Raw genomic sequence first — 27,032 nt, 5'->3', positions numbered from 1 at the left:
TGCTTTGTCTTCATTTCCCACATTATATAGTATAAAATGAAAAATATTCCCCTCCCTGAGTTCAGAGTGTGAAACACAGAAATCAAAATTTTAGTTCTGTGATGGTACCTTGAGTGCTTTTCCTACTAGGTCTCCTGCTTTTCCTTATGCAATGTCAGGTTGCCATTTATTAATCTTCTCCCCAAGAGGAATGACACATCTTAGTTAGGAATGTACCTTGGTGTGTTCAGAAGAAAACTTACATGAAGGTGTTAAGCATCATTCTTTATGCAACTGTTGTAGGTGTGAATTCATATTGTCCTAATCTGATGGTAAAAATTTATTATGAAATATTTTCTATTATATGGTTTTATTTTGGATTCTCTCCAAATAAGTGAAATTTCAGTAAAAATCTACTGTTCCTTAATATTTTTAATAATCGCTATTTAGTAGCTATAAGTATGATAAAATTTCTTAATCATTAGGCTTAAAGTTAGGTGTAAATGAATATTGCAGACTAATGTTTAATCCAAAATAGAATATTACTATGTCAGTACTTTAGCATGAAAATAATTTGATAGGTATAAAAATTGCTTAATATAACTACCTAATTTTTATAATCCACACTCACAAATACAGAAAAACTCAGAAGCACCCAAATGCTCCTGAATCTTTAATCCTTAGGTGATATTTAGGAATTTAAGATTTTGATATAGAATTCTCCTTTCCTCTGTGATTAAAAACACTATCATTAGGTAACTAGTAATTTTTCTCAAGTCTTACCCAGAATAATATCAATGATACCATTGTTTCACAAAGGAAATTTATTAAATAATATCGAACTATATAAATGAAATGAGAAGATTTCTGAAGTATTAGAGAAAAGTGGCTGCTATTCAAACTTTGCTTGATAGCTGTTTTTCTTCCTTTTTCCCCCCCTTTACCTCTTCTTGTTTAATGCATGGCTAATTGTGAGTTAACATATCTAATTTCTTATGAAATGCTTCTTGGTCTCTGCTTGCTTAATTCTGTTTTCTAAGTGCCATTTCCACAGATTTTACTTCTTTGGCAGAATCCTCCCTTGGCCCTGGGCTCCCCGGTCACGAACAGTGCGCTGTGCCCCAGCTGCCGGCCGAAGCCCCTCTCTCGGAGTACCCTGGAACGCCCGAGGTAGCTGCCGCATCTCTGCCATGTAGGTGACTTGGCCTTTCCTGCCTGCTGCTTTGTTTAAGACAGATTGAGATGTCATCACATTTGTATTTGGTTACTTGTTGATTCCTTGTGTAAAAATGTCTCATAAAAAAAATAGTAGTTTCTGCCTTGTCACTTGAAATTCTTGGAGTTTGATGTTTTCCCTAATCACATAGTGAATGAATATGGCAACATGTAAGATGATAAAATCAGTGGCTCTGAAGGATTTCAGCTTCTCTTCTATTTGGCTTTCTGCTTTTTGGCAAAACTGTTTGAACTTTATTATTTTCAACATATAACTATATAAATATAAAAGAATACATATATATATTTTCTTTATTGAACTACTCTTTTGTTATCTAGGCATGGCTTATTTTCTATGGTATTGCTTTTGATTGGGATTTTTATTTTTAAATGATCGAATTTTTTTGTTTCCATATGGCAAAACTTCATAGGTAATATTTGAATTCTATCATAAATAACTTTATTCAATTTTTCAGTGACTCAGAAAAAGTCCTTATCACCTCAAACCAGTTGTTTAAAATCAGTATACTATCATACACTCGTTAAAGGAATGAAAAATTGTGTGGCCAGTTTGGGAAATACTTTAGCAGGGTTTTTTTTTTTTTTTTTAAATAAAAATAAGGATTCATTTTCTATATGACCCAGAAATCTCACTCCTAAGACTTCTCAAGAAAAGTGAAAACGAATGTGCATACAAAAACCTGCATGTGAATTATTATAGAATTTATGTAATTGCCAAAAATGGGAAACAACCCAATGTCCCTAAACTGAGGAATGGATAAACAAAATGTAGTTTGTCCATATGTTGGAATACTACAACCTAGCCAAAAGAAGGAACAAATAACTAATACATGCAACAACATGGCTAAATCTTAAATACATTGTTAAATGAAGGAAGCTAGACTTAAATGGCTAGATGCTGTATGATTTCATTTATATGACCTTCTTGCAAAGGCATAACTATAGGGATAATTGCTGCCAGGGGCTGGGGTTAGAGAGAGGAGTTGATTACCAAGGAGCCTGGGGGATTTTGGAAGCTGATGGAATTGTTCTACATCTTGATTGTGGTGCTGGTCACAGAAAGATAGATAGATAGATAGATGTCAAAACTGGACATTCTAAAATGTATTCCAAAAATGATGAATCTTACTGAAATTATACCTCAGTTTTTAAAAATGAAAGAGAAAACAACTCTGTCAGAAATTACAGCAGTGTCTGACACAGTGAACACTTTTTTGAATAAATGAATTTTTTTTAAAAGTTCACCAGAATAGATTTAATCTAATACAATTCTGTTTTAGCAAAGAGTAGTATCTGTCAAACAATTCTGCCCTTTGACCATCTCCAGGAAAAATACACAAGATGTCCCAAAAGGTTTAGTGAAATTTTAAGCTTTAATAACTTATACGATGCTACAAACTAAGTTTAATTAAATTTCTTTTACACATATTATATTTTGTGAATTTTAAATAATTTTTTAATTTTATTTTTTGTTTCAGTCAATTTTGCAATCTTTAGACTGAAAAAATTAAGATAAATATATTCAAATTATATTAGAAAGCTAAGTAAGTGTAAAAGAAACTTCAACAATTACAATTTCAAATGATTTTTTATAATTTTCTAAACATATTTTGGAAGTTGTTATATCTTACAGCTCCACTAAAGTTTTGGATACTCTGTTCTTTGAAAGTGAATTCTCTTCCCTTAGAACATGCTCTTTATTTCTGAATAGAGATTCTATTTGGTCACTTTGTTTTCCATAGAGTTCCTCTGGAGCACACAGAGTGAGGACGGGCTCATCTCTTGCTCTAATATTGAAGCTGAAATATGATAGTTGTGATCTAACATTTGTGAAAATTATTCACTGTTCACAGCCCCCACTTTGTTTTGTTGTTATTGCTGTAGTTCTAAAATTTGGCCATAGTATAAGTCTGTTAACACATACAAAACAAACTTGATTTAATATTTTTTAAAGCTTGGAAAAAATCTGTACTAGTCAAACAACAAAGTGTGAAAGTGCTCTTAGTTAGAATTTTTAAAAAGAATCACAGCCTTTTCTAAGACTTTTAATGACAGGAATGAAGTTCAAATATATATATTTAAGAAAGCCTGTATGATGCTTATAACTACTAAGTTATAAAACCCCAGAAAAATAATTTGAAAAGATTTCTGAAACATGTGACTCATTCTTCATACTTTGAGACCAGTTTCTCAGTGAGGACCTCATACTTAAAGAAAGGTGAGGACCTCGACTTTTTAAAGAAAAGTTGTGTATCTATATAAAACACGTGATGGTAAAGAGAGAAATAGGGAGAAAGATCAATAATTTGCTAAATGTTACCTCAGTTAATATAATTTCCAAAAGAGCTTAATATATACCAAGGAGCCATCTATAAAACATACTTGCATCTAAACCATAATGGCCTTTCATTTTTCCTTGATACACAGTTTTCAAATTATGTAAATATACTCTTACTGTATAGATGTAATATGCTATTGTAAAGGCATAATATTGTACATTGGCATCAAAATAACTATTTCATGTCATGATAAAGCAAGATTTATAAGTATATACATATATATATATATATATATATATTTTTTTTTTTTTTTTTTTTTTTTTGCGGTATGCGGGCCTCTCACTGTTGTGGCCTCTCCCATTGCGGAGCACAAGCTCCGGACGCACAGGCTCAGCGGCCATGGCTCAGGGGCCCAGCCGCTCCACGGCATGTGGGATCTTCATGGACCGGGGCACGAACCCGTGTCCCCTGCATCGGCAGGCAGACTCTCAACCATTGCGCCACCAGGGAAGCCCTACATATATTTTTATATATAAATTTACTTAAAGTCAAATTCTTTTCTTTTTTTTTTATAAATTAATTTATTTTTGGCTGCGTTGGGTCTTCGTTGCTGCGCATGGGCTTTCTTTAGTTGCGTCGAGTGGGGGCCACTCTTTATTGTGGCGTGTGGGCTTCTCATTGCGGAGGCTTCTCTTGTCGTGGAGCACAGGCTCTAGGTACGTGGGCTCAGTAGTTGTGGCACGTGGGCTCGAGTGAAGGCTCAGTAGTTGCAGCACATGGGCTTAGTTGCTCTGCGGCATGTGGGATCTTCCCGGACCAGGGCTCGAACCTGTGTCCCCTGCATTGGCAGGTGGATTCTTAACCACTGCGCCACCAGGGAGCCCGTAAAGTCAAATTCTTTAATGTTTTTTCTAAGTAATCTGTTTTTTAATTTACGATTAAAATGTCATTAAAATTCCCCGTATTTGTTTATTAAAAAGCACAAATAGCATACTTTTCTGTCTATATACTTAAAGATACAATTAAAGAAATACATTTTAAGTACTTCACATATTCTTCAAATACGTTAAACTTTTTTTTTTAATTTTGTAGATGTGCTGATCACTATAATCCAGTGCTATACTACCCTTTTTACCCCTCTATTGTGGTAAAATTAAACTTTGTTCAGCTGCTATTATGTAAGTGGAAGTGTTGAATTATATTTATTTATTTTTATAAATTAATTAGTTATTTATTTTTGGCTGCGTTGGGTCTTCGTTGCTGTGCGCAGGCTTTTCTCTAGTTGCAGCGAGTGGGGGCTACTCTTCATTGCGGTGCACGGGCTTCTCATTGCGGCGGCTTCTCTTGTTGCGGAGCTAAGTGCGTGGGCTTCAGTAGTTGTAGCACGTGGGCTCAGTATTTGTGGCTCACGGGCTCTAGAGCACAGGCTCAGTAGTTGTGGCACACGGGCTTAGTTGCTCCGAGGCATGTGGGATCTTCCCGGACGAGGGCTCAAACCCATGTCCTCTGCACTGGCAGGTGGATTCTTAACCACTGCACCACCAGGGAAGCCCTGAATTATATTAAAATAAGCAAAGATCCAGAACCTCATTCTTTGGTTTAAATTTACTTTCACAGCTAGTGTGGACACCAATTGCTTAGGATGTCTCCTCTTTTACCTTGTTGGCCATTTGGTGTTTGTTAGTGCTAAGAAATTATAATAAAACAATTTCATTCAATGAAATACTAACCACAGCTATTGAAAAGAGTCATACACACACATATATTGATATGGGACAACCTTTAAGACATAGTTAAGTGGAGGAAAAAAAAGTTAGTGTCAAACATCAGGTATACTATGCTCCCATTTATATTAAATAAACCAAGAATAGAGAGAAAGAAGGAAATGTATGTATATCTGCTTAAACGGTATATGCTCATTATACTTTCTGATAATATAGAGGAAAAAAAACTGTTAAGGGAAGTTGCCTCTGAGAATCAAACTGAGTAGGAGTTAAAATTAATTTTCGTTGCATAATAGTTATTCTATTTGTATATTAAAAATTATATTAAGCATCTAAGTAAATCGCTTTTCACCTTGGTTGCACACTAGAATCACCTGAAAGAACCTTAAAAAAATTCTTGGTCCCTCCCTTCAGAGATTCTGATTTAACAGATGTGGATTAGAGGTGAGCATCAGTATTTTTAAAAGATGCTCAGATAATTCTCAATCTGAGTTGGTACTGATAATTACTGAGTCAAACTTTATAAGTACACTTGGAGCCAATCTAAAAATCTCGTGTTCTTTTTGTTTACATTTAAAGCCATTGCATCAAGGTAAAAATCATTTAAACTGAAAGATACATTCTTAAATGAAATATATAACTTGAAGCTTATGAGCTTAAATAACCTCTTTTTTTCTACCATGAATAAAACAGAGAGACAGCATATTATTTTTAGAAATGTATGTCTGAGATAATCTGATTATATGTTAATGTAATTATTCACCATTAGAAAAGTATTTTACTATTAGCTTTGAATCAGAATTTAAAAGAGTCCAACTAATTATTATTTTAAAAATTCCTTCCTTGCCAGGATTGTACAGGATGAATGAGGCAAATTAATATTTAGGATTATATCTTCATTTCTTTGTAGCTGGAATAAGCTCTGATTACAGCCTTGAAGAGATAGATGAAAAGGAAGAACTGAGTGAAGTGCCTAAAGATGAGGCTGAAAATACTTCTCTGAAGTCGCAAGACATTCCTACTGTATCTACTGATATAATAAATACACTGAAAAATGATCCTGACTCAGCCCTTGGCAGTGATACTGGAGAGTCCTCACAAAACTCCAAAGAAGAAAAACAAGGAACTAGAAACACAGATGGACAGTAAGTAGTCTGTATGCCAGACGTGGTGGTGGTGGTTTGTTTAATTGATACTAGTCTTCTGAAATGTAGAACTGATATTTTAAACACAAGTAGACTCATTTCTTTAGCTTATACTTTATCCCTTTTACAACCATTTAAAGAAATGTTTATTCATAAAGTATTAATTTACATGTGATTGTTTTTAAATAAAATCAAATCCAACAGTTCTGGTATCCCTGTGGCAGATCAACCATAACATGTAGTTATTTTGTATGAAGATTAGCATTTTTGTTTGTGTTGCGTTTGTTTTGCCTATTACCTATTTGGCCTAAATGAAATATTTAATTTTCAATTTTCACCAAATGCTCCTGAAGAATTTTTACTAACTGCTATATAAAACAATTCTGCCTCTTAGAATATGATGTTAAATCACTAATATTATTTTTACAGTCAACTTTATGAAGCAGAGAATGCACCTTCCCCTTGGTCCTAGGAATCGAAAGTTAAAGTATACTTACGTTCTGTTAGAAATGCCACACTATGGATAAAGATGAAATCAAGTAGGCAAAATAAACCATTTTATCAAAGTTTTATTATAATTTGCATGAGATTGTCTCCAAATTAATCTCTTGTATCACCAAAAAAAACCCCAATGAAGTCAGTTCACATCCTGACTTGCCACAAACTGACCTTGCCAGATGCAAGGAAAATGTCTATGAGAGTACATTTCATTTAGTTCCTTTTTCTTTAAAAGATAATAATTGATAATAACAAAAAGACACTGTCTTGGGGAAAGTGTCCATTTTACCAAGCTTCTTACATCTTTCTTTGTAACAGGGTCACCATATGAAAGCTAATGTTTCATAGCAGCATTTCCTCTCAGTTGTATTCTTTCTTTGCTATTAAATTTCTAATATTTGGCAGAAAAAGATGATTATTCCAGTTCATCTGTCTTTGGAAATTATTGCCTGTTTTATCATCGTGTATGTGTGTGTGTGTGTGTTTCAATATATAACATAAAATATCATATTTTACAGAGGACCACACATTATGCTATGTAATTCAAGCGACAAAGCGAGGGTAGTTGACAGTGTGAGAAACCTGAGGTCACCGGGCCCAAACCAGGAGAATGGTGAGTTCTATTAACACTAATAGCCAACACTTTCATAGCACTAGCTATGTGCCAAGGACCTTAAACACTTTTTATATATTAAATCATTGAATGTTGTGTATTAACTCATTTATGGGTATTATTACTTTAGTCCCATCTTACAGATAATAGAGCCACAAAGACATTATGTAACTCACCTGAGGTACCACAGTTAGTAAGTGGTGAACCTCAAATTTGAACTCAGGCAGTATGGGTTCAATATGTGTTGATTCCAAAATGTGCTTCTAAATACCATGTGTTCTAATGTTGTTGTTGTTAAATCTTAGAGATTATCTAACCTAGATCTTGGATCTTAAAGATGTATACTCTGTGTATACTTATGATCTACTTCTCTTTTTTCCTTCTACTGACTCCCTAACCCAAGCCTGTTTTATTTCATAGTCAGGTTGCTATACCTAAGGTGAAACTTGTCTGCCTGATTTTTCAGGCCCAAACCATCTAATTATGTAATAGTGCTTACCAGTATTTCCCACTCCCCGCCCCCCAATCAAGACAGTTTATTCTCTTTCTCATGATATATTTCACTCATTTCTATCATTAGGCCTATGCTCATTTTTATCTTTGCCTGGAAAATAATTTTCCACCTATCTTCACTCGTTCAACTATTATCCAAATCCTGCCACTTTACTTATTCTGTTACTTGATTACTAGAAGCCATGTAGTTCTCTGTCTCGACTACTCAATTGGATTGGACAGTCTTCGATCATAGAAATTATATCTGATACTTTGTTTGAATTCCTTATAGCAGAATACTGAGATATGGTTAAAATATATATTTAGGATTGAATTTCAGAAAAATGATACTATACAAATAGAAGATGCAAGGAAGACACAATGGTATTTTAAGGGGGTATGAAGAAAGTGCTTATTCTCATAGTCCAATCTATTATGTTAATATATAAAACTAGGTTAAGATTCATAGAAAACATAGGGATATATATATATATAACATGGATTATCCCAATGTCACAAACAAGATGGACAGATGGATAGATATAGATATGTCATTTTATGTATGTGGTATGTGTTGGTTAATTTGAATATATATGTCTCTGACTCATTTTCCTCGTGGTCAATACCATCCTGAGATACAAGTGTACAACTTATATACTTGTATATAATTTCCCCCTTTTTTCTTCTTGACTCAGTTTTTTACAACATACGCTATGACGGCAATAGCATTTCTATTGAGAAGTCATGATTTAAAAGCTGTTTACGTCTTTTAAAAATCATAGTCAAATTAAATCATTTTTGCTAAGATTTTGGCATCATATTAGTGCTAGGGTCACAAGTACATTTCCGTAATACCTTTATTTTGATTTGCACTTGATTTACAATGACCCTTGTCAACTCTAGGTGATTTTTAAAATAATTTGTTATCCTTAAACTAGTTTTATTCTCCTTTTCTCCTTTTTTTTTTTTTTTTTTAACCTACCCTGTATACTTATCTAAATCATCCTTTCATCAGGTTGTTGATGTTGGTGTCAGTGTTGAGTAGGGGGAAGTACAGTATAGTACAAAATATACCTTCTCCCTCTACTGGCCATTCTTGAAAACTGGCCTGTTCATTCATTGACATTTCATTGGCATTATCATCGATATGTAGGAGGATGGACTAGCTAATGAATTCAGGAGTGATTCTAGGTTTCCAGGCCTGACAATCATTGAAAATTTTGAAATTGTGAAATTTTGATGAGAAATTCAGTTAGATAATGGTGAAGTAGGTGTAACCCACAGAAAATGTGAAAAATAGAAACTTAGAGTTCTAAAACCAGTAAATTAGGGTTAGAGGGGATTTAATTTAACATATATTTTTTTATGTTGATTTACCTTCTTTTGGAAACTGTTTCCATTCTGCAACTGGGATATACCTATATTCAGTGGAAAATGAAAAATTAGAAAGAGAAAAGGAAATATATTTAGGCTCATTTTCTGGTGCCGGGACCATTTCTTAAATTCTTTTGTGCTCATATCAGCATTGAGAGTACCACTTTTCATATAGATATTAAAAACACTTAAGAACCAAGTAAATAGGAACACAGGCAGAGATGTGTCTCTTCTGTGGTTCCTAATCATGTGTCCTTAATTTTATAAATCACAAAAGTTAATAATTATTAGTCACTGAGAAAAGAAATCACTTGAATAGACAATATGTATTCAAATAACCAGTTGCATTTTATGTGGGAAGAATAAAAATGAATTCCATTTTTAAATTATATATGTAATATAGGAACCCTGCAACATAATAGAAAATATAACCACCATGATCAAATAATTGTGCAGTTAGGCAGGGTCTAAAAATATAAAGATTAAAAAAAAATTGTATCCAAATTTACCTGGCAACATGATTTTTTTTTTGCATGCATATCTTTCTTTTTTCACAGAGGACCCATTTTAAATAGCTCATGATATATTTTAAGCAGTGAACTTTATCTTATAGATGAAAGTGAGTGATTAGAAAACTATAGAGAAATACTTGACATCCTTTCACAATTTGACGTCCAAGGCTCACGTTTCACTTGTGCTGTGCAAACAATCATATCTGAAAGGAGAGGCCACTGAGGATTTTGAAGATGAGGGCTAGCTGGTTATTCAGAAGAAATAACTCTTCATGGCTGGAGGAGCACAGTATATAAATCACTTGGCTTAGTACAAAACACGTGGTACACATTCATAAGCTTGTGTTTCCTTCCAGATGCCTCATTCCAACTCTTTGCCATCATGTTGTTGGCTGGCAACTGTTGCTTTGTTAACCTAGACACTGGAAAATGATTTTTGTTTTCAGGAGGTCTGAATTAAAATTAAGAGGAAAGGTAGTGCTGGGGAGAGGGAAGTTGTTTTCTCTACCTAGATTCAGACATGAGAAAAATAGTTATTTTTTCTCACAGAGAAAAATCAAAACCCACATGATTGTTTTTATGTAGTTGAAATCACCCATATTGTGACTGAAAACAAAGTCCTCTAAAAGTATTTAGCAAGGACACCTAATTAATAAGACAATCAACTTAGGTTCTGTTTTTACTTCAACTCTTAAAGGTAAGGTTTTGTTGTCTTCCTTAATTAAAACTGATAGCATTTTCTGGGATTGTTTCCCTTTTAATGTTAGGTATAAAATGTAAATATACTAGGTATTATAGAAAAGACAGAATCAAAATGGAAAAAAATAGAAGAATAAAAACATTTTTTTAAATTTGTCAACGTCTTTTGTCATTCTTAACAATGACTGAAATATGGTCTTTATTTAAAAGAAAAATCATAGCTATCTTCTATGAGTACTTGTTTTGGGCAATACACTCTCCTAATAAGCATGTTACATAAATGATATATATAATACATGTTTTTGTTTACGTCTGAGCAAACTGAGGCTCAAAGAGGGTAAGTAATATGATGTGGCCATACAGGTTGTAATTAGTCAAGCTGATTCCAGATTCAGGTCTCTATGATATCAAAGCCCATGCTGTTTTCTCTGTATGCCACTACCTGTATAATTTTTGTATAATTGGTAGCTGAAAATTATCTATAGAATTCAAATCAACCTGTTTCAGTTTGGGGGAGGCAGGCATTGAAAACTTGAGGTTTTCTATTTTTTTCATATACTTTATGATATTTTTTCTCTCAGTAGATCAAAATGAAATAATTGTCATTCCAACAAACACAGAAGAGAGTATGAAAAATGGAATGAGGAGAACAGAAATCAGTGTAGCAGGTGTTGCCAAAAGTAACAATGTGGACATGGAAGTTGACAGACTATCAAACTATCAGGTATATAAAACTGATACTGCTAGAAGTTACAAGGAAAATCATCTTGCTGCTTCATCAGCACCAGATCAAAAACTGATTCAACCTAGTGCAGAAAAGACAAAAATGCAAGATGCAGCAATTCAGACAATCCCTTCCTGTGACAGTTTTGATGGGAATCACCAAGATCATAATTTGTCTGATGTCAAAGTTGATGAAAGTGTGCAAACTTCAAGTAACAACAAATCAACTCAACACTCATCTTTAAGCCCACAAGATTCTTTAGATACCTCAAGAGAATTTGAGAGTCAGGGCCCCCAAATTATATATACAAAAGAGCAACTCACCATAAAAGATCCAGTTTGTGCACATGGTAATGATGATATTTTGCCTCCTGTAGATGGGACTGATAAAAATTCAACAGCTTCTTATATAAAGAATTATCCATTTTACAGACAAGACTATAATCCCAAGCCAAAACCTTCAAATGAAATTACAAGAGAGTACATACCCAAAATTGGGATGACTACTTACAAAATAGTGCCTCCCAAATCTCTAGAAATATTGAAAGATTGGGAATCGGAGACCATTGGGTACAAAAATGATCAGGAGGTAAATACTTTAGGAGAAAAGGACACTCATGAGAATGTGAAATTAACTGCAATCCAAACAGAAGATCCTGTTATTTCTGAAAGCCCAAAGGAGCCAGAAGCAGACCTGAAACCAAAGCCTACCCTGAGAACAGAGCATCAGGTGCAAAGTGAGGAGAGCTTTACCCACAGCACAATGTCAAATCCTCTGAAACCTGCTCCCAAAATGACGAGAGACACTGGCACAGGTCCTTTTGTGCCAAATTTGGAAGATATAAACAGTATTTTGGAGTCAAAACTTAAATCTCGCGTTTCAAATCCCCACTCCAAACCAAGTTCTTTTTTCTTGCAGATGCAAAAAAGAGTTTCAGGTCATTATGTGACATCTGCAGCTGCCAAGAGTGTTCAAGCTGCCCCCAATCCTACTCCAAAGGAACTAATAAAGAAAGAGGTGGAAAAGGATACAGTACCTCCTCCAGAGCCAGCTCTTTCTCCCTTAAGTAAAACAACTCACTCTCCTCCACAGCCACACATTCAAAACACTGATGATGACAGCAATCAGAAGCCTACTGAAACCTCTCCCCCTCCCACAGCCCCCAAACCTGTTCCTCTTCCCAAGAGTCAGTTAGCAACACTTAACCTGAAGACTCTGAAAACGTTTGGTGCCCCTCGACCATACTCCAGCTCTGCTCCTTCACCGTTTGCCCTCGCTGTGGTGAAACGGTCACAGTCTTTCAGCAAAGGTCGTACGGGGTCATGCAGTGAGGAGGTCGGAGGTGCATCCGCCCGAGCTCCAACTGACACAGAGGGAGGGAAGATTCCTTCCGTAAATACGTTTGTGGACATCCCACAACCAGGTGTGAAAGATAAGGTAAATGTAACCTTTTTAAAAGTAAGGGATTCTTATACAACATGGTTTCAACGGGGTTAACAAAGCATGTCGGTTTGTTCGTGTGTCGCTTAACTCTGAATTCATAATCTACTATCAAGCTACTGTAGGAGGAAAAGAGTAGTAATACACAGAATCTGATTGTTTATTCTCAGAGTTATTATAATTCATATAACTTGATCAGATATTACTATAAGGTCATCATTATATAATTGTATCATTAGGAAATATTTAAATTTAAAGCTTCTTTGCTCCTACATTTGTATAGTGTACTAGTCCATAGTTCTGACTCTCTAGTTTTCTGTGTTTTGCTTATCTCAATTTGTTTATAACTTTTCTGGATGGTCTGGTTGACTTTATTTTCTTTTCCAATTCTCCATAATGGCAAAATAGTTTTAATTACATAAAAACATGAGCAGTATCAAAGACTAGATAAAATAACCAAACATCTCTCAGCTCTGTATTTTCTATCATATACACTCAACCTGAGCTTACCAAACATTGTTATATACAATTTAAATTAAAACCAGAGTTTAAATAGGTAATTTTCTTAATATCCCATTTTGTTAATTCAGTATGAACTTTCCAGTTATACGTATGTTGAGCAAAATATCACTTAACCACCATCTAACCTTAATGGTGTACAAAAAAGGGATTTGTTGACTTCATGTTTGATCAACTAATGATATAATTTGCTAGATTCAAGTAGTATAGTCAGGAAGAAATTCACAGTATGAATTATGATAATCCCCATGCAATTTTTAAAAAACACATTGTGTACTTTTACTCTGATAGTGTTTAAAGAATACTTTCATATTTGTATGACAGTTCCAGAAGCATTTTATACTATTTTTTCAAACACTCCCAGAGTAACAGAACATTAACCATATTGCCAAGAAAAGACTTTTCCATAATTTTAAAGCAATATTTACCTTGAAAAATATTTCTTCATATGTTTTCACATTTATGTTTATTACTTTGATATCATATCAAGAAGAGATATATGATGCAGAGATTAATTCTTTACTTGGGAATAAAGCCTGAGTTTTTTTCTTAGAATGGAATACCATTTCTAAACAACAGAAGCTTGATTTATATAATACAGTTTTTGAGCCATTGCCTGAGTTCTGTTTAGCTCATCTTTTATAAAGATACTCATCTGGCAGTTTGAAAAAGACATTTTTAAGATTCTTTGAATACAGTTGTCAGTTAAATCATTTACTAAATATTCCTTCCTAAGAAGTTTAATTAAATTTTTGATTCTTAAATTTGGAAATTTCTAATATTTATTTTTAGTCTCATGAGAAAAATAAAGAAAACATGGCCATCAGTTAGCCCCTGTGACTTCCAGAAACACAAAATAAGCTGTTATATAGTCACTAATATTCCTTTATTAGAAGATACATTAGGTTCAACAAGTATGAAATTACCAATATTTGTCCATTTGTACCATCAAAAATAATTTCACAACACTAATATATTGGAACTATGAAAATGGTTTTCTTTTTTTTTTTTTGTCTGTGGAATTTTTATTATTACTTTGGCTCTTCTAGCCAACTTCACTGGAGAAATCGGCATTATTTTATTTACTCAAGGACAGTAAAATTACCACTGCATTTGTGAAACAAAAAGAGGTTATCACTTTCCTTCCTTAGCCTCCTGAGTTCAAGATGAGGGAAAGTAATGCCCTCATCTTCCAGCTGAGCTCTGGCAGCAGAGATAACTCAGTGGATGAGGAAACAGAGCTGAGTCTTTATAAAACACCAGTGAGGCAAAATGGTGGCTCTTAAAGAGCTACTGATGATGAAAATGTTTTGCATAATGGCCCATTCTTCACCTGGTATTCATATAAATATTTCACATTTATTTTTATAGGAAAATAACTCTGTACATAATGAACAGAATCCCCAAATGCCATCTCTGACTGACGGCCCATCATTCACCCTTAAGAGACAAAGTTCTTCAACATTCCAAAGCTCTGACCCAGAACAGATCCGACAGAGTCTGCTGACTGCAATTCGTTCTGGAGAGGCTGCTGCCAAGTTGAAAAGGGTAAGTTTTCTTTATCAGATGGGTGACAGTGGGTTTATTTTCAACATTGTCAAACTCATACTTAGGGGAAATTGTTTTCTGGCTTTTAAGTCTGAATAGGGAAGATGCCAGAAGTTACTCTTTTATGTCAGGGGTCATTTTTGAAGTATAAGCTGAGAGAGTACTTAAAAATATGTCAGGTCTGTTTTCCAAAACATGGGCCAGGTGCAGAACACTAGTTTTGCTCATTATTATGTATCTATATATAGAAAGTGCCTTGGACTCTTATTTTAAAAAATTGTGTCAGCACAGCAAGAAAGAGTCTTTTGCAAAGAAAGTCCCTCCTTTATTCCAGAAAAGCTGCACTGTTGTAGGAGCCTGCAAGTTTTCAGTCATCGCTCCTACAGTAATCAGTTACTACCATACGTGGGATTGGGTGGTTGGGCGGGGGGAGGAGTTTTATAGGCTAAACCAAAATAATGTAGGGAAAATCTAGAGAATTTAGATGAGATCTAATGCAGAAATTCCAATCTTAATAATGCCCTGCCAGAGTCTAGCTTCTCCTTGATGTAGGAGAGCAAGGAGGTGTGCCCCTTTCTTGGGCAAACACCAAACAAAAAGTGTCACAGGGAATTATGTGCAGATGAGTTTCCTCCCTTTGTCGCCTTCATCCTCTGAAAGAGGATGTGGTGCAGCCTTGAGCCTGGCATCCTCACTTGGACCTCCCAGAGGCTGTAGTTTCCCTAAATGTCTTTCTTGTTCTTCCCTTAGTCATCTTGGTTGCAAGTTCCTCAACACCCAAGACAAGTACTCATTATTTCACTGACTCCCTAGGCATTTCATTTTGTGAATTCCTTCTCTAATCATTTTAGAAGCTATTTAGAGAAGAGTAAGAGACTTGTTGAGCAAAACACTGAACTCAACAAAAATGAAATCTGCCAAGGAACAGGAATGCTGCAAAGATAGAAGAAGGGGGGAGGCATCCTCGCATGTCTACACAGCCAGCCTTGCCTGTGTCAGCCAGCTTCCTGGATGGGTTTCATTGGAGCCCTGGGTGACGGCCGTTCCCACAGAGGACTTGGCGCTCCCATCTGGGCACACATGGTGACAAGGCAAAATATTGTGTGCTGTCAGGAGTGGAGGAAACATGAAGGAATAATTCAGGGGAGTAGGTTTGAATTTTGTGGATTACTTGTAGAGTTTAAATTAAGGTGCCAGGCAGCTAAAAAACAAAAGAAACCAAAAGGAATATTGAAATTGGCATTTCACAGGTCATGACATCTATATTTTGTGGGGGGGTGGGGGGGAACATGTCCTTGTAAATAAACTGTACATTCTCATTTATGAAAATAATTCTATTTCTAATTGTTTCTAATCTTGTAAATTAAGGATGAGTTTCAAAGTTCTCAATTCATAAATTTGATAAATATTTTTTTTATGCAGAAAAATACCAAAATTGTACGAGATACTGGGGATACAAAATTGAATAAAATGAAGCCTCTGCCTTCTGGGTGTTCATAGCCTGGGACTGAGAAACAGTGTTACCTCAGGCTCATGGGAGAACAGAAGATAACTGCAGTGCCTTTGTACTAAGTCAGTGGATATATTAATCAGTTTCAGTAAGCTAATCGCAGAAAACAGTGCATTAAGTTGGAAATGCCTTTTAGGCCAACAGAATTTTACAGGCAAGCAGCTGTATACTTGGTGTCTTATGGGCTCCGATTTGGCAGTCTCTTCACGTATAAAATTCTCATTGCTTCCAGAATGAGCTGGATGTGAATCAACACGGAAAGCAGGCCCTAAATGATGATCCTATAATTGTATCCTGTTTATAACTCATTACTTTAGGTTCTATTGAGTCTAAATTCTCTCTCCCAGTAGGAGGTTACTGACAGCTCTGACTCCCTATAGTGTCAGCTCCTAAACTCTGTTTAATGAAAATTCCTTACATAATCCTTTTTCTTCCCTCTGAAGAAAGACACAGGGTCCAGTAGAGTTCATGATATCTACACTCCATGATCAGTACCTTCACTTCTACTTATATATGCTAAAAATGCGTTTTTATATACCAAGACTCAGAAGAACATTGTTTGTAATAGCTCCAGATACATATAACCTTAATATCCCCAAATGGTAGACTAGTGGTATATTCAAAGCATCGACTATCAAATGGCAATAAATTGGATAAAGTACACACAACAGAACAATGTAGACAGAGACATAGAAAGATATGTAAAGTTGACAGCATGCAAAACTAAATTATATTATTCAGTGATGCATGCATAGGTGGCAATTATTTTTAAAAGTGAGGAAGTAATTATAAAAATCACAATAGGGTTACTTCCAGAGGGGAAGACGAAGTGCTGTTGGGGGTGTATTAGAGCAAGACGGGCACACAATTTAAGAGGGAACTAAAAAAATTAGTAATCAAGATAAATATTATCTTAATGCGATATTTAAAAATATACAAATTAATGCAAAAATCCACGATAAAGTCAAAATTTTAAATAAAGACAAGACCAGTAGGGAGCTGGAGTAGGGAGTATTCTCTTGACCTGGGTGGTGGGCTCCATATATGTCAGTGTTTGTTTTCATTGGGCTGTTCAGTGCACTTCTCTGTATGTGTATTATATTTCAAAAAATTGCAGAAGGTGGTAAAAATGGACACAAGAAGGCTCTAATTTCTTGTGATCTTTGCTTAAGTCCCATATTTCTGTCCTGTTCTGAACATTTCTTCTGGTTGTACATTCTAACATTTCTTTTATAGACCAGCAGTTACAGTGCCAAATAGAATCTCCAGTGATTTTGACAGTGGGTTTAGATTGTTCATCAGCAAGTTGGCTCCGTGTTTGCCTGTATTTTGGCACCCAAATGTTCACTTTTACTCCAGGTACCAACCTGCCTTATGGCTCTTGTTCATACTTGAGCAATTAACCTTCATTAAATAGTTGGTTCACATTAGAACAACTATCTAGTTGATTGCTCTAGTGTAAATGTAGTCGTGACTTTTCATGTTTCTTAAGGCTTTTTTCCCATGCCTTACCCCCAAGTCAACCCACATATAGTCAAAGCGATTTGTCTTCATATAAAGCATTAATAAATCTAGCACAGTATTTTCTAAAATGTGTTTGATGTTAAGATGTATGTATGACAGCAAATTGTTTTCAGAGAATAAGAGATTAAGTCATCTATTATCATTCATTGACTTGTGTTGACACAAGAACTTCTTTGGCTGCTTTTGGTTCTTGTTGGTGCTCGACTTACTAAGGTTATTACACTATTATAAGGAGAATATAGGTTTGTAAATATAAAAGTCTGAAAATAAACTGATGAATGATATTTAGTGCTTGGTATTAAGTGTTTCCTCAGAAAATAAAACTTATCGTTAACTAGGTAGAAATCTGGAGGGAAGAGAAAACCTGGATAAGTCACCCAGGATCTTCCTGGCTTATTTTGTTTAATTAGTCTGCTTTTTATTCATATTTCCTTGGTTTGAATTTGAACAGTCCAAGTGTTTCAGGTTGGCAGCTCTTTCCATGTATTTTAAAAGTAAAAATAAATGATGGTTTCATAGTAAGAAAGCTATGTGAATATTCCTGAAAATTTCTTGAACTTCAAGGGTAGACAGTCAACTAGTAGGTGCTTACATCAGTAAATTCTTAAAGTTACTTTTTAAAGATATCTTTATTACTAGTGTCCTGTGGTCACTGTTCAAAAAATTCAAGCAATACTTTTATACTTCATAAATGTTTGTAAAAAGTTACCATATTTCATCTAAGAAATAGTCATCGAGTTACACTGACCAGGCACTAAAATAACTATGAGTATGAAGTAGGTATGAAGTGGCATTAAAATAGACAAGGTCTCTGACCTCAAAAAATTCATAGAATAGTATTTGAATGATATCTTCTCATGTTTGAAGTTTAAGTAAACAAATTTTTAAATAACAAAATACCATTTTCCCCCAGAGTAACTGCTCTAGATAGAGTACAGTGTAACCTTTCAGACCACTTTTGTCGTATATAAACATTTATTTTTTCTAACAAAAATGGAATCCTCTGTAAAACACTGTTAAATATATATCTATCTCTTGAAGCTTTCCCTTTTATTACATACATATCTATGCTATTCTTTTAAAACTATGTAGTATTTGGAACTCGCTGGTGGTCCAGTGGTTAGGACTCTGAGCTCTCACTGCCAAGGGCCCATGTTCAATCCGTGGTCAGGGAACTAAGATCCCACAAGTTGCGTGGTGCGGCCAAAAAAAAAAAAAAAAAAGACAACATAGTATTTGTATGAATGAACCATAGCTTATTTGCTCCTTACTGGTAGACATTTAACTGGATTCTAGTTTTTCACTCTATAAATGATGTTACAATTAACATCTTTTACTTATAGACATTTAGAACCATCAGTATGTTTTTTAAATGCTTAAACCAAATTTCCTCTATTTTACTTTACAAAGAATATGAGAACTGCAACTTTGGCAAGAATTACAAAAATAACCCCTCACACACAGAGAGATTTTTCAGACCAAGATTACATAACAAAAAGCCATTACCTGTCTGTTTGTCGGCTGTACTTGGAAAGTAGCCCCACATGAGTACTGAATAGGGTGCAGATAAGTAAGTGTTCCTTCCCTTGGTGGCAACTTTTCTGCTTAGCTATTTTATTTCAGGTGGATGGTGTCAACCACTCAACTCCATCCTGGGTTCATAAGACAGTCAAGAAAATTGATTAGTTTGGATGATCTATCTTTGTTTAGTAAAAGGCAAGAAATGAAGCACCAGGAAACCAAAGCCAACCTAAATTTGCCAACAACTTTATTTTCCTTTTCACTAACACTCTGTTGCTAGGCAGAATCTGTGGCCTTTTGTACTTCAGTTCTCTTCTTATGAAAAGAGGATAATGTTTGGTTATAAAGCTGAACTGGTCAAATTACAATCAAGAGATGAACCATTTTTCTTAAAATACTGTCATATTTTATATGTAATATTTCAAAATATTCTACCTACTTACTATTCAGAATCCAGATAACTTTCTTCTACATTCCTGTAAGTAATGTTGAAATTTCAAGCTATTTAGGAAATTTTGTTTTAGTGTTTTTTATTCCCTTACAGTTTGTAAATAGGAAACTTTGCCATAGAATTTTGGAACTTAGGAGATTATTCCCTAGTGAATAAACTCCTTTTCATTCTGCATTTGTTTTGGCAAAACAGTTATAGGTTTGACTTTTTTAGCCCTTCAAATGAAGGCATTTTAAAAACCAAAGCTAGTTTTTCTTATAAGTGAGGGGTACCTGGGAGAGTAACTTCAAGTTAATATATATCATCAATATGAAAATTATAGAATTCATTGCTTTGTGGAATTTGCTTTATTTTTCTACATTCTCCAAGGTACTTTGGGGGGGCCAGAATTAATCTAGCTAAAAATGCGCTTTAACAACTTGGCCTGCAGTCTGCTTGTGCTCTTGTCCTTCGAGTTGATTTGGTAGTTTTGTAAAGACTAAGGTGTGTTCATGGATTATTTAACTTGTTTGCTGTGGAAATAACTCATTTTTAATTTCATGGTAGAATGAACATTTATTCTTGATTATTTGAAATTTATTGAATAATAAATACTAAATGTTAGCATTTACAATTAAGTAGAAGTTAAAATGTGGTGATTGTTGAAAATTGAAAATTAGACAGCTGTCCCATTTTAAATTGATGGGTGCAAAGTGTGTTTCTTTCTCTTAGGTTACAGTTCCATCAAATACAGTATCTGTGAATGGAAGGTCAAGATTCAGCCACTCCATGTCCCTTGATGCCCAGGATGGCCATTAAATGTTGCCCTGCCATGCTGCACTTCACCAGCTCTATTGCACAGAACGACTTCATACTGATGGAGAATGTTAGCAAATGTATGTTCAGATGTACACTAATATATTATCTATTAAAGCATAAGAACTTGTGCTGTGGCTTTTAATGCCAAAAGAAGAATTACCAGAATTTATAATTTATATAATATCTTTGGCCTTTTTTGCCTTAAGAACTGAATATGCTGCTTTAGAACTTTAAGACAAGGGTTAATGACTTTCATTTTTCTCAAATGAGAAATAGTCACCTTTTGTTGATTTCACTTATTGACACATTCTCTACAATCGTGACTTAGACAAAGGGATAAATTAAGATTCATAGACATATATTTGTATGACACATAAATAACTGGGCAAACATAGATCTGACATTTGCTGCCTCAATGTTACAGTTTAATTGGAAATGTTTATGTTATATTAAAGCCCATAATAAATAGTCCATTGATGGATATAACATGTTATGGGGTGGGTACCCCATCCTCTAAACATAAACATTAAGGTTTCAGAAATCCTGGTTTTAATTAAAGTGATTGATAGTCATTATGTAGTTCAGATGCTAATATTCTAAATAGTAATATATATTTACATTAAAGCTAAAATTGTTAAGCAAAACAATGCCTAATTTGTTGGATTGTAACTGTTCTGGGGTCTAGAGCTTGTTGATGTTCAATTCCTACTTTAAAAATTTAACTGCTCATTTATTCTAAAAGCCTTGTCAAACAAACTGATGTTATGTTGGTTTTTACTAAAGCTACTGGGATATCTGCCTCTTTGGAAAATGTGTTGCTTTTTCCCATTTAATAAAAGCAAGTTATATATTTGGGATGCATTTTAAAATGCAGTTTGTGTCAATCAACATATTTGTGCACTTCACCTGATGAACACATCTCCATCAGCCAGTAAACAAATAAGTAATATAGTAAGACCGACCATTTATCAGGGCTCCCTGGTGTGTATGAGCCCATGTATTCTAACTCCAAAATGCATAACATGCTTAGCAGAGTTCCTGACACATGGCAAGTACACATTAAGTTAAATATTGCTGCTATTTCCTTGAATCAGACTTGAAGAGACCCTCAGGTATGGAAACCTAAGCTATGTCATTATAAACCAATAGGGAAAGGAGTGACTTTTTGAAAAACTGTGTTTGATTATCCACTTGGAAAACAATACATTTGGATTTCTAACTCAAACCATAAACAAATATATTTGAGTTAAAGACAGCTTTTAAGAGCAGTATTTTAAAACTTAGATGAATATATTCAACATTTTTCAGACCTCAGCATAGGAAAATTACTTAAATAAGACAAAGGCACAGTAATAAAAGATATGATACATTTACAAATATTAAAATTTAAAACTTATATGTACATTAAGTACTATAAAAATGAAAAAATAAGCCACAAGAAGTTTTTAATATATATAAGCATTAATTTATAAAAATGTAAACATTTCTGGGCTTCCCTGGTGGCGCAGTGGTTGAGAGTCCGTCTGCTGATGCAGGGGACACGGGTTCGTGCCCCGGTCTGGGAAGATCCCACGTGCCGCGGAGCGGCTAGGCCCATGAGCCATGGCCACTGAGACTGCGCGTCCGGAGCCTGTGCTCCGCAATGGGAAAGGCCACAACAGTGAGAGGACCGCGTACCGCAAAAAAAAAAAAAAAGTAAACATTTCTAAGATTCATGAAAAGACTACTGAATAGAAACATGCACACACTGAAAAAACAAAGGGTATTTCTTACAAGAGGAAATCTGAAAGGCTAACAAACATATGGAAAAAAATACTCCAGTAATAATCAAGGAAACACAAGAACACAAGGAGGTGTACCACATCACACCCATCAAGTTAGTAAAAATGTAAGTTTCAAAATAGCAAGTGTTGTCAAGGGCAGTGAAGCAATGGGAACTCTTTTACTGTCAGTGGGAAAATACACTGGCACAACCATCAAATTTGCAATATCTAGTAAAATTAAAGATCTCTTATCATGTTACCTTAAAGAAGTACTTATGTGTGTGCTTAAGGAGACATCAAAATGTTCATGGCAGCCTTGTATATAAACAGCAGAAAGGAGTCCTAACGAGCGCTAAACATTGATAGTATATTCATATAATAGACTTTTGTACAACAGTCAAAATGAACAAATTAGAGTTATGCATATCACATGGATACAGCTCAAAAATAATAAGGAGCAATGGAACAATGCTTATTTTATGATGCTTATATAAAATATAAAATATGCAAAGTGATACTATGTATTATGGCTGTAAATATAGAAAAAATAAAATACACAGGTTTGCTGGTGGGAATCAAGAAATGAAGATCGGATTGGGGAGATTTATAGGAAGCATCAGTTGTGTTTGTAGTACAAACTGGTTTGAAAACAAGTTTTACTCCAGGGTTTAGCAAACTTGAAATAGTTTGTAGTTATTTTTTTTAAAGATCACACAGGACTTAGGGGGATATACATATGAACCATTAGTACACATACAATCTGAAAAAGTTGCCTTGTCCACATTATTTTAGGAGAAAAGCATGTGCTACACTCTCTACCCAATTGGGAAAGGATAGGAAAACTAGTCATATCCTTAAGTGACAGCAAAATGAAGATACAGGAATGATTTAGAACCAATTTTCAATTTTCATATTTAATTTTTGGCATCTAGGCATTTTGCTTTTCCTTTTTTTCCCCATCAGTTTATTTCTTTATGATAGCTATTTTTAAATTATCCAGATTCTATGTAAATTATAGGGTTTGAAATTACCCTCTTTTCTGTCTCCAGCATCCCAATCCCCTTTTCAGAGATAACCAATGTTAATGTTTTGATATTAATCCCTATATAGATGTATTTATATCCAATACATATTTATAGGTTTGTTTTCGGCTTTTGTATTTTTGCAGAGTTGTTGTTTTTAAGATTAAAAAAAGTCACACTCTAATGCTATTTAGCAACTTGCCTTTGCACCAGCAATGTTCCTTCTTGCACATAAAGATCAACCTTATCATGTTTCAGTTTGTTGTTCTCCTATTATTAATTTCATTCTTGTGGTACACAGTTATGCCTAGAGTCAAGATACTTGGGTTCAAATCATAGGTCTGCCACTTACAATTCATGGGATCTTGGGCAACTTATTTTATCGGTACCTCATTTTCACCTTTGAAAAATTGAATTATCTCATGGTGATGGTTGTGAGGATTAAATAAATTTTAAAAGTGTTTGGCACAATTCATTTTACAAAGCTACCTATTTTTAATACTACTATTAGCGAACAGGTATTATTTATCTAATATACTTCCCATCCTTCTGAAGAGTGACCTTCCCTCCCATTTTAAGACCAGATCTTGTGAAAATGACTCTACTACCCAAAGCAATCTACAGATTCAATGCAATCCCTATCAAACTACCACTGGCATTTTTCACAGAACTTGGCCTGAGATAACAGAATCCACACTCTGCTACTTGACCCAAGTCCTTGAATGAGACCAGTCATTTTCCTGAGACCTAATGTTGCTTGTACTTGAAACTTAAAGAATCCCAATTGATACAATTATTTGTCTAGTGCCAGTTCATTTCCTACCCACTACCAGTAGAGACAAAAACACAAAAGAGCTAAGAATCAAACTCACTAGTTTTTACTATCCATTGACTTTGATAAATGACTTGAAAGAAAAGGGAACTTGCAATTGGGGGTCACAGTGAAGATTTCCATGGATAGAATGGTTTTTTAGATTATTTTTCATGTAAAAATAGCTAATTTATTTGGTGTTTTAGCGTTTACACAGAACTTTTGTATTATTTGATCCACATGTGGAACAAAAAAGTATGCAAAGAAATTGCTACTTTACAAAGGTCACACAACCAGACAAGTGGCAGAATCCCACATCTGATTTCTAGTTTGCTCTTTTGCCGGGCCAAACTTTGCAAATGATGGAGAAAATGGTGCTAGATTTCAAGGGACACTTAAATAGTAACCTACTTGTTCTGGGTCTTCAGTTTGTCTTGCTTTTCTCTTAAATGTTACCACTTTCCTGCAAGTTTTCATCCTTAACACCTCAGACTCTTCATATGGGTAGATATATTTTGTTTATGGCAAGAAAAAATGCCACCATGTGCTCTCTCTAAAGAATTTTTCTGACAGGTATTTCAAGAGAAATTGTGAAACATTCTGGTAATCTGTATAGCACTGTTGGCATTTCTACGTCACAAGCTGGAGAAATTCATCTGGAAGTCTTGCAAATTACTCATCTTGAAGAAAAAGTGCTACTACAATTCCAACCTTATAGTTTTCAAACCAAGAAATTTCTTTACCTATCAACTTATTATGTTCCTACCCACGCCTTGTGGTAGACGATAGTGTTGGCCCCGATTCTTTACCTCACCTGCATCCACACCTTTTGCCACATGACTCTGCATTTCCTCTCACTAAAGAGACAGAACCCATTTCCCCACCCACAGGAACAGGTTTTGTGACTAACAGAATGAGATGAAATGACACAGTGCCAATTCTGAGACTAGATCTCAGAGTTTGCATGTTTTTGCTTGCTCTCCCTGTGCCTGAAATGCTGCTGTGAGAAAGACATCTCTGGGATGGCTGAATGGTCCTTAAAGAAGGATGAGAGATGCATGGAGCAGGGCTCCCAACTGAGGTCAGCCTAGAGCATTTAACAGACCCCTAGACATGAGCAAGTTCAGTCAAGATCAGCAGGGCCAAATAGCCACCCAAAGCTGACCCTGGTGTAAGAGCAATTGATGCTTACCCACTAGAAATGCCCCTGAGGTTTCATGGTTGATTGTTATACAGCATTAATGTGGCAATAGATGCAATACACCCTCTTAAACTCATATATATATATGACTTTAACCCAAATTATAAATTCATTCAATTGGTTCAGATCCACATACCCTATTTCCCCCATAGTTCCACAGACTATTTACTAAATCCAACACAAATACACCTCAGATTCTCTGTCTAGCTCCCAGCTATCTCAAAAAAAAATTCTAACGTAATAATTCCTTTATTATTTGTGGTGCAGAAATATCTTCTTTCCCTTTCTCCTCTCTCGTTTTATGTTCAGAACTGGGAACACGAGAGCCCAAATATCAAAGAGATCCAGAGCCCCCTTAAAAGCTCTTTGGACTTGTCTATTTCGTAGAGTTGCCAGATAAAATACAGATTTCCCAGCTAAATTTGAATTTCAAAGATAAACGATGAATTACTTTTTTGTGTAGGTATGTCCCATGGAATATTTGGGATATATATATATATATATATGTACATATGTATACACTAAAAAAATTAATCATTGATCTGAAATTTAAATTTAACTGGACATCCTATATTTTTCTTTGCCAAATCTGGCAATCTTACTATTTCAGGAAAATCTGGAAGGAGGAAATGAAGCAAGAAGCATCATCCAACATGTGGGGGAAAAAAGAGGAGAGAGCAGGCCCAGGTACATCAAGAAACTGGAAAGTGGCATTATAGAAAAGAGTGGAACCTTTGTTCTCTTTGATAGTTCACCATCAGAGAAAACCTCATGTAATGAATAGGAAAAGGTTCATTGAAGAGTTCACAGTGAGGAAACCCGGTGGATGACTTCTGTTGGTGGGTTTTAGATACCTTCAAGTCATCAAGAAATAATATACTCAAGATATTCTGCTAGAGATTGGTCAAGATGGCAGAGTAGAAAGACACTAAGCTCCCCTCTTCTCACAAGCACACCAAAATCATAACTATTTGCAGAATAACCATGAATTAAAAAAACCAGAACCTACCAGGAAAGACCTTATGTAATTAAAGACATAAAGAAGGCAAGACAGGCAGGAGGAGCAGACTCACAATACAATAGAGTCCCATACCCCTGGGTGGGTGACCCACAAGCTGGAGAATAATTATATTGCAGAGATTCTCCCTCAGGAATGAGAGTTCTGAGCCCTACACCAGGCTCCCCAGCCTGGGTATCCTGCACTGGGAAGACAAGCCCCCATTGCATTTGCCTTTGAAGGCTGGCAGGGCTTAATTGTGGAAGCCCCAGAGGACTGGGGGAGAAAGAGACTTCATTTTTAAAGGGTGCTGAGAAAATCTCACGTGCACTGGGACCCAGGGCAAAAGCAGTAATTCAATAGGCACCTGGGCCAGACCTACCTGCTGGTCTTGGAGAGTGTCCTGGAGAGGTGGGGGTGGCTATCGGTCACCCTGGGGACATAGACAGGAGCCATATTTGGGAGTTTGGACACTGCTGCTAGGGACCATCTTGGGACCCTCCCTCTAGTTCATTAGCACCAAGACCTGACCCCACACAACATCCTATAGGCTGGGACACCTCAGGCCAAACAACTAACTGGGCAGGGCCACAACTCTGCCCATCAGCAGACAGGCTGCCTAAAGACTTCTTGAGTCCAAGCCACCTCTAGA

At 35.3% G+C, this 27,032-nt stretch overlaps 1 protein-coding gene across 5 annotated transcripts in view; it reads left to right on the top strand.

The window, feature by feature from the left end:
• The window catches only part of COBLL1 (cordon-bleu WH2 repeat protein like 1), a 165,208-nt gene extending 143,767 nt beyond the window's left edge, over positions 1–21,441 (top strand). For 3 of the 5 annotated variants that reach the window (XM_082630044.1, XM_082630046.1, XM_082630047.1), the window contains 6 exons: positions 1,052–1,171; positions 6,129–6,363; positions 7,380–7,474; positions 11,133–12,712; positions 14,606–14,782; positions 20,500–21,441. In XM_082630044.1, coding sequence (XP_082486170.1) covers positions 1,052–1,171; positions 6,129–6,363; positions 7,380–7,474; positions 11,133–12,712; positions 14,606–14,782; positions 20,500–20,586 — 2,294 coding nt within the window. In that variant the 3' untranslated portion in view covers positions 20,587–21,441. Of the gene's footprint in view, positions 1–1,051; positions 1,172–6,128; positions 6,364–7,379; positions 7,475–11,132; positions 12,713–14,605; positions 15,052–20,499 lie in introns of those variants that run through there. The other 2 variants (XM_082630045.1, XM_082630043.1) reach the window with 2 other exon arrangements.
• Positions 21,442–27,032: the final 5,591 nt, after the last annotated feature.

This window comes from Mesoplodon mirus (genome assembly GCF_964341445.2).
Source record: "Mesoplodon mirus genome assembly, chromosome: 8".
Classification (NCBI taxonomy): Eukaryota; Metazoa; Chordata; class Mammalia; order Artiodactyla; family Ziphiidae; genus Mesoplodon; species Mesoplodon mirus.
The sequence above is the reverse complement of the archived record's forward strand: the minus strand, read 5'-3'. Positions and strand labels throughout refer to the sequence as shown.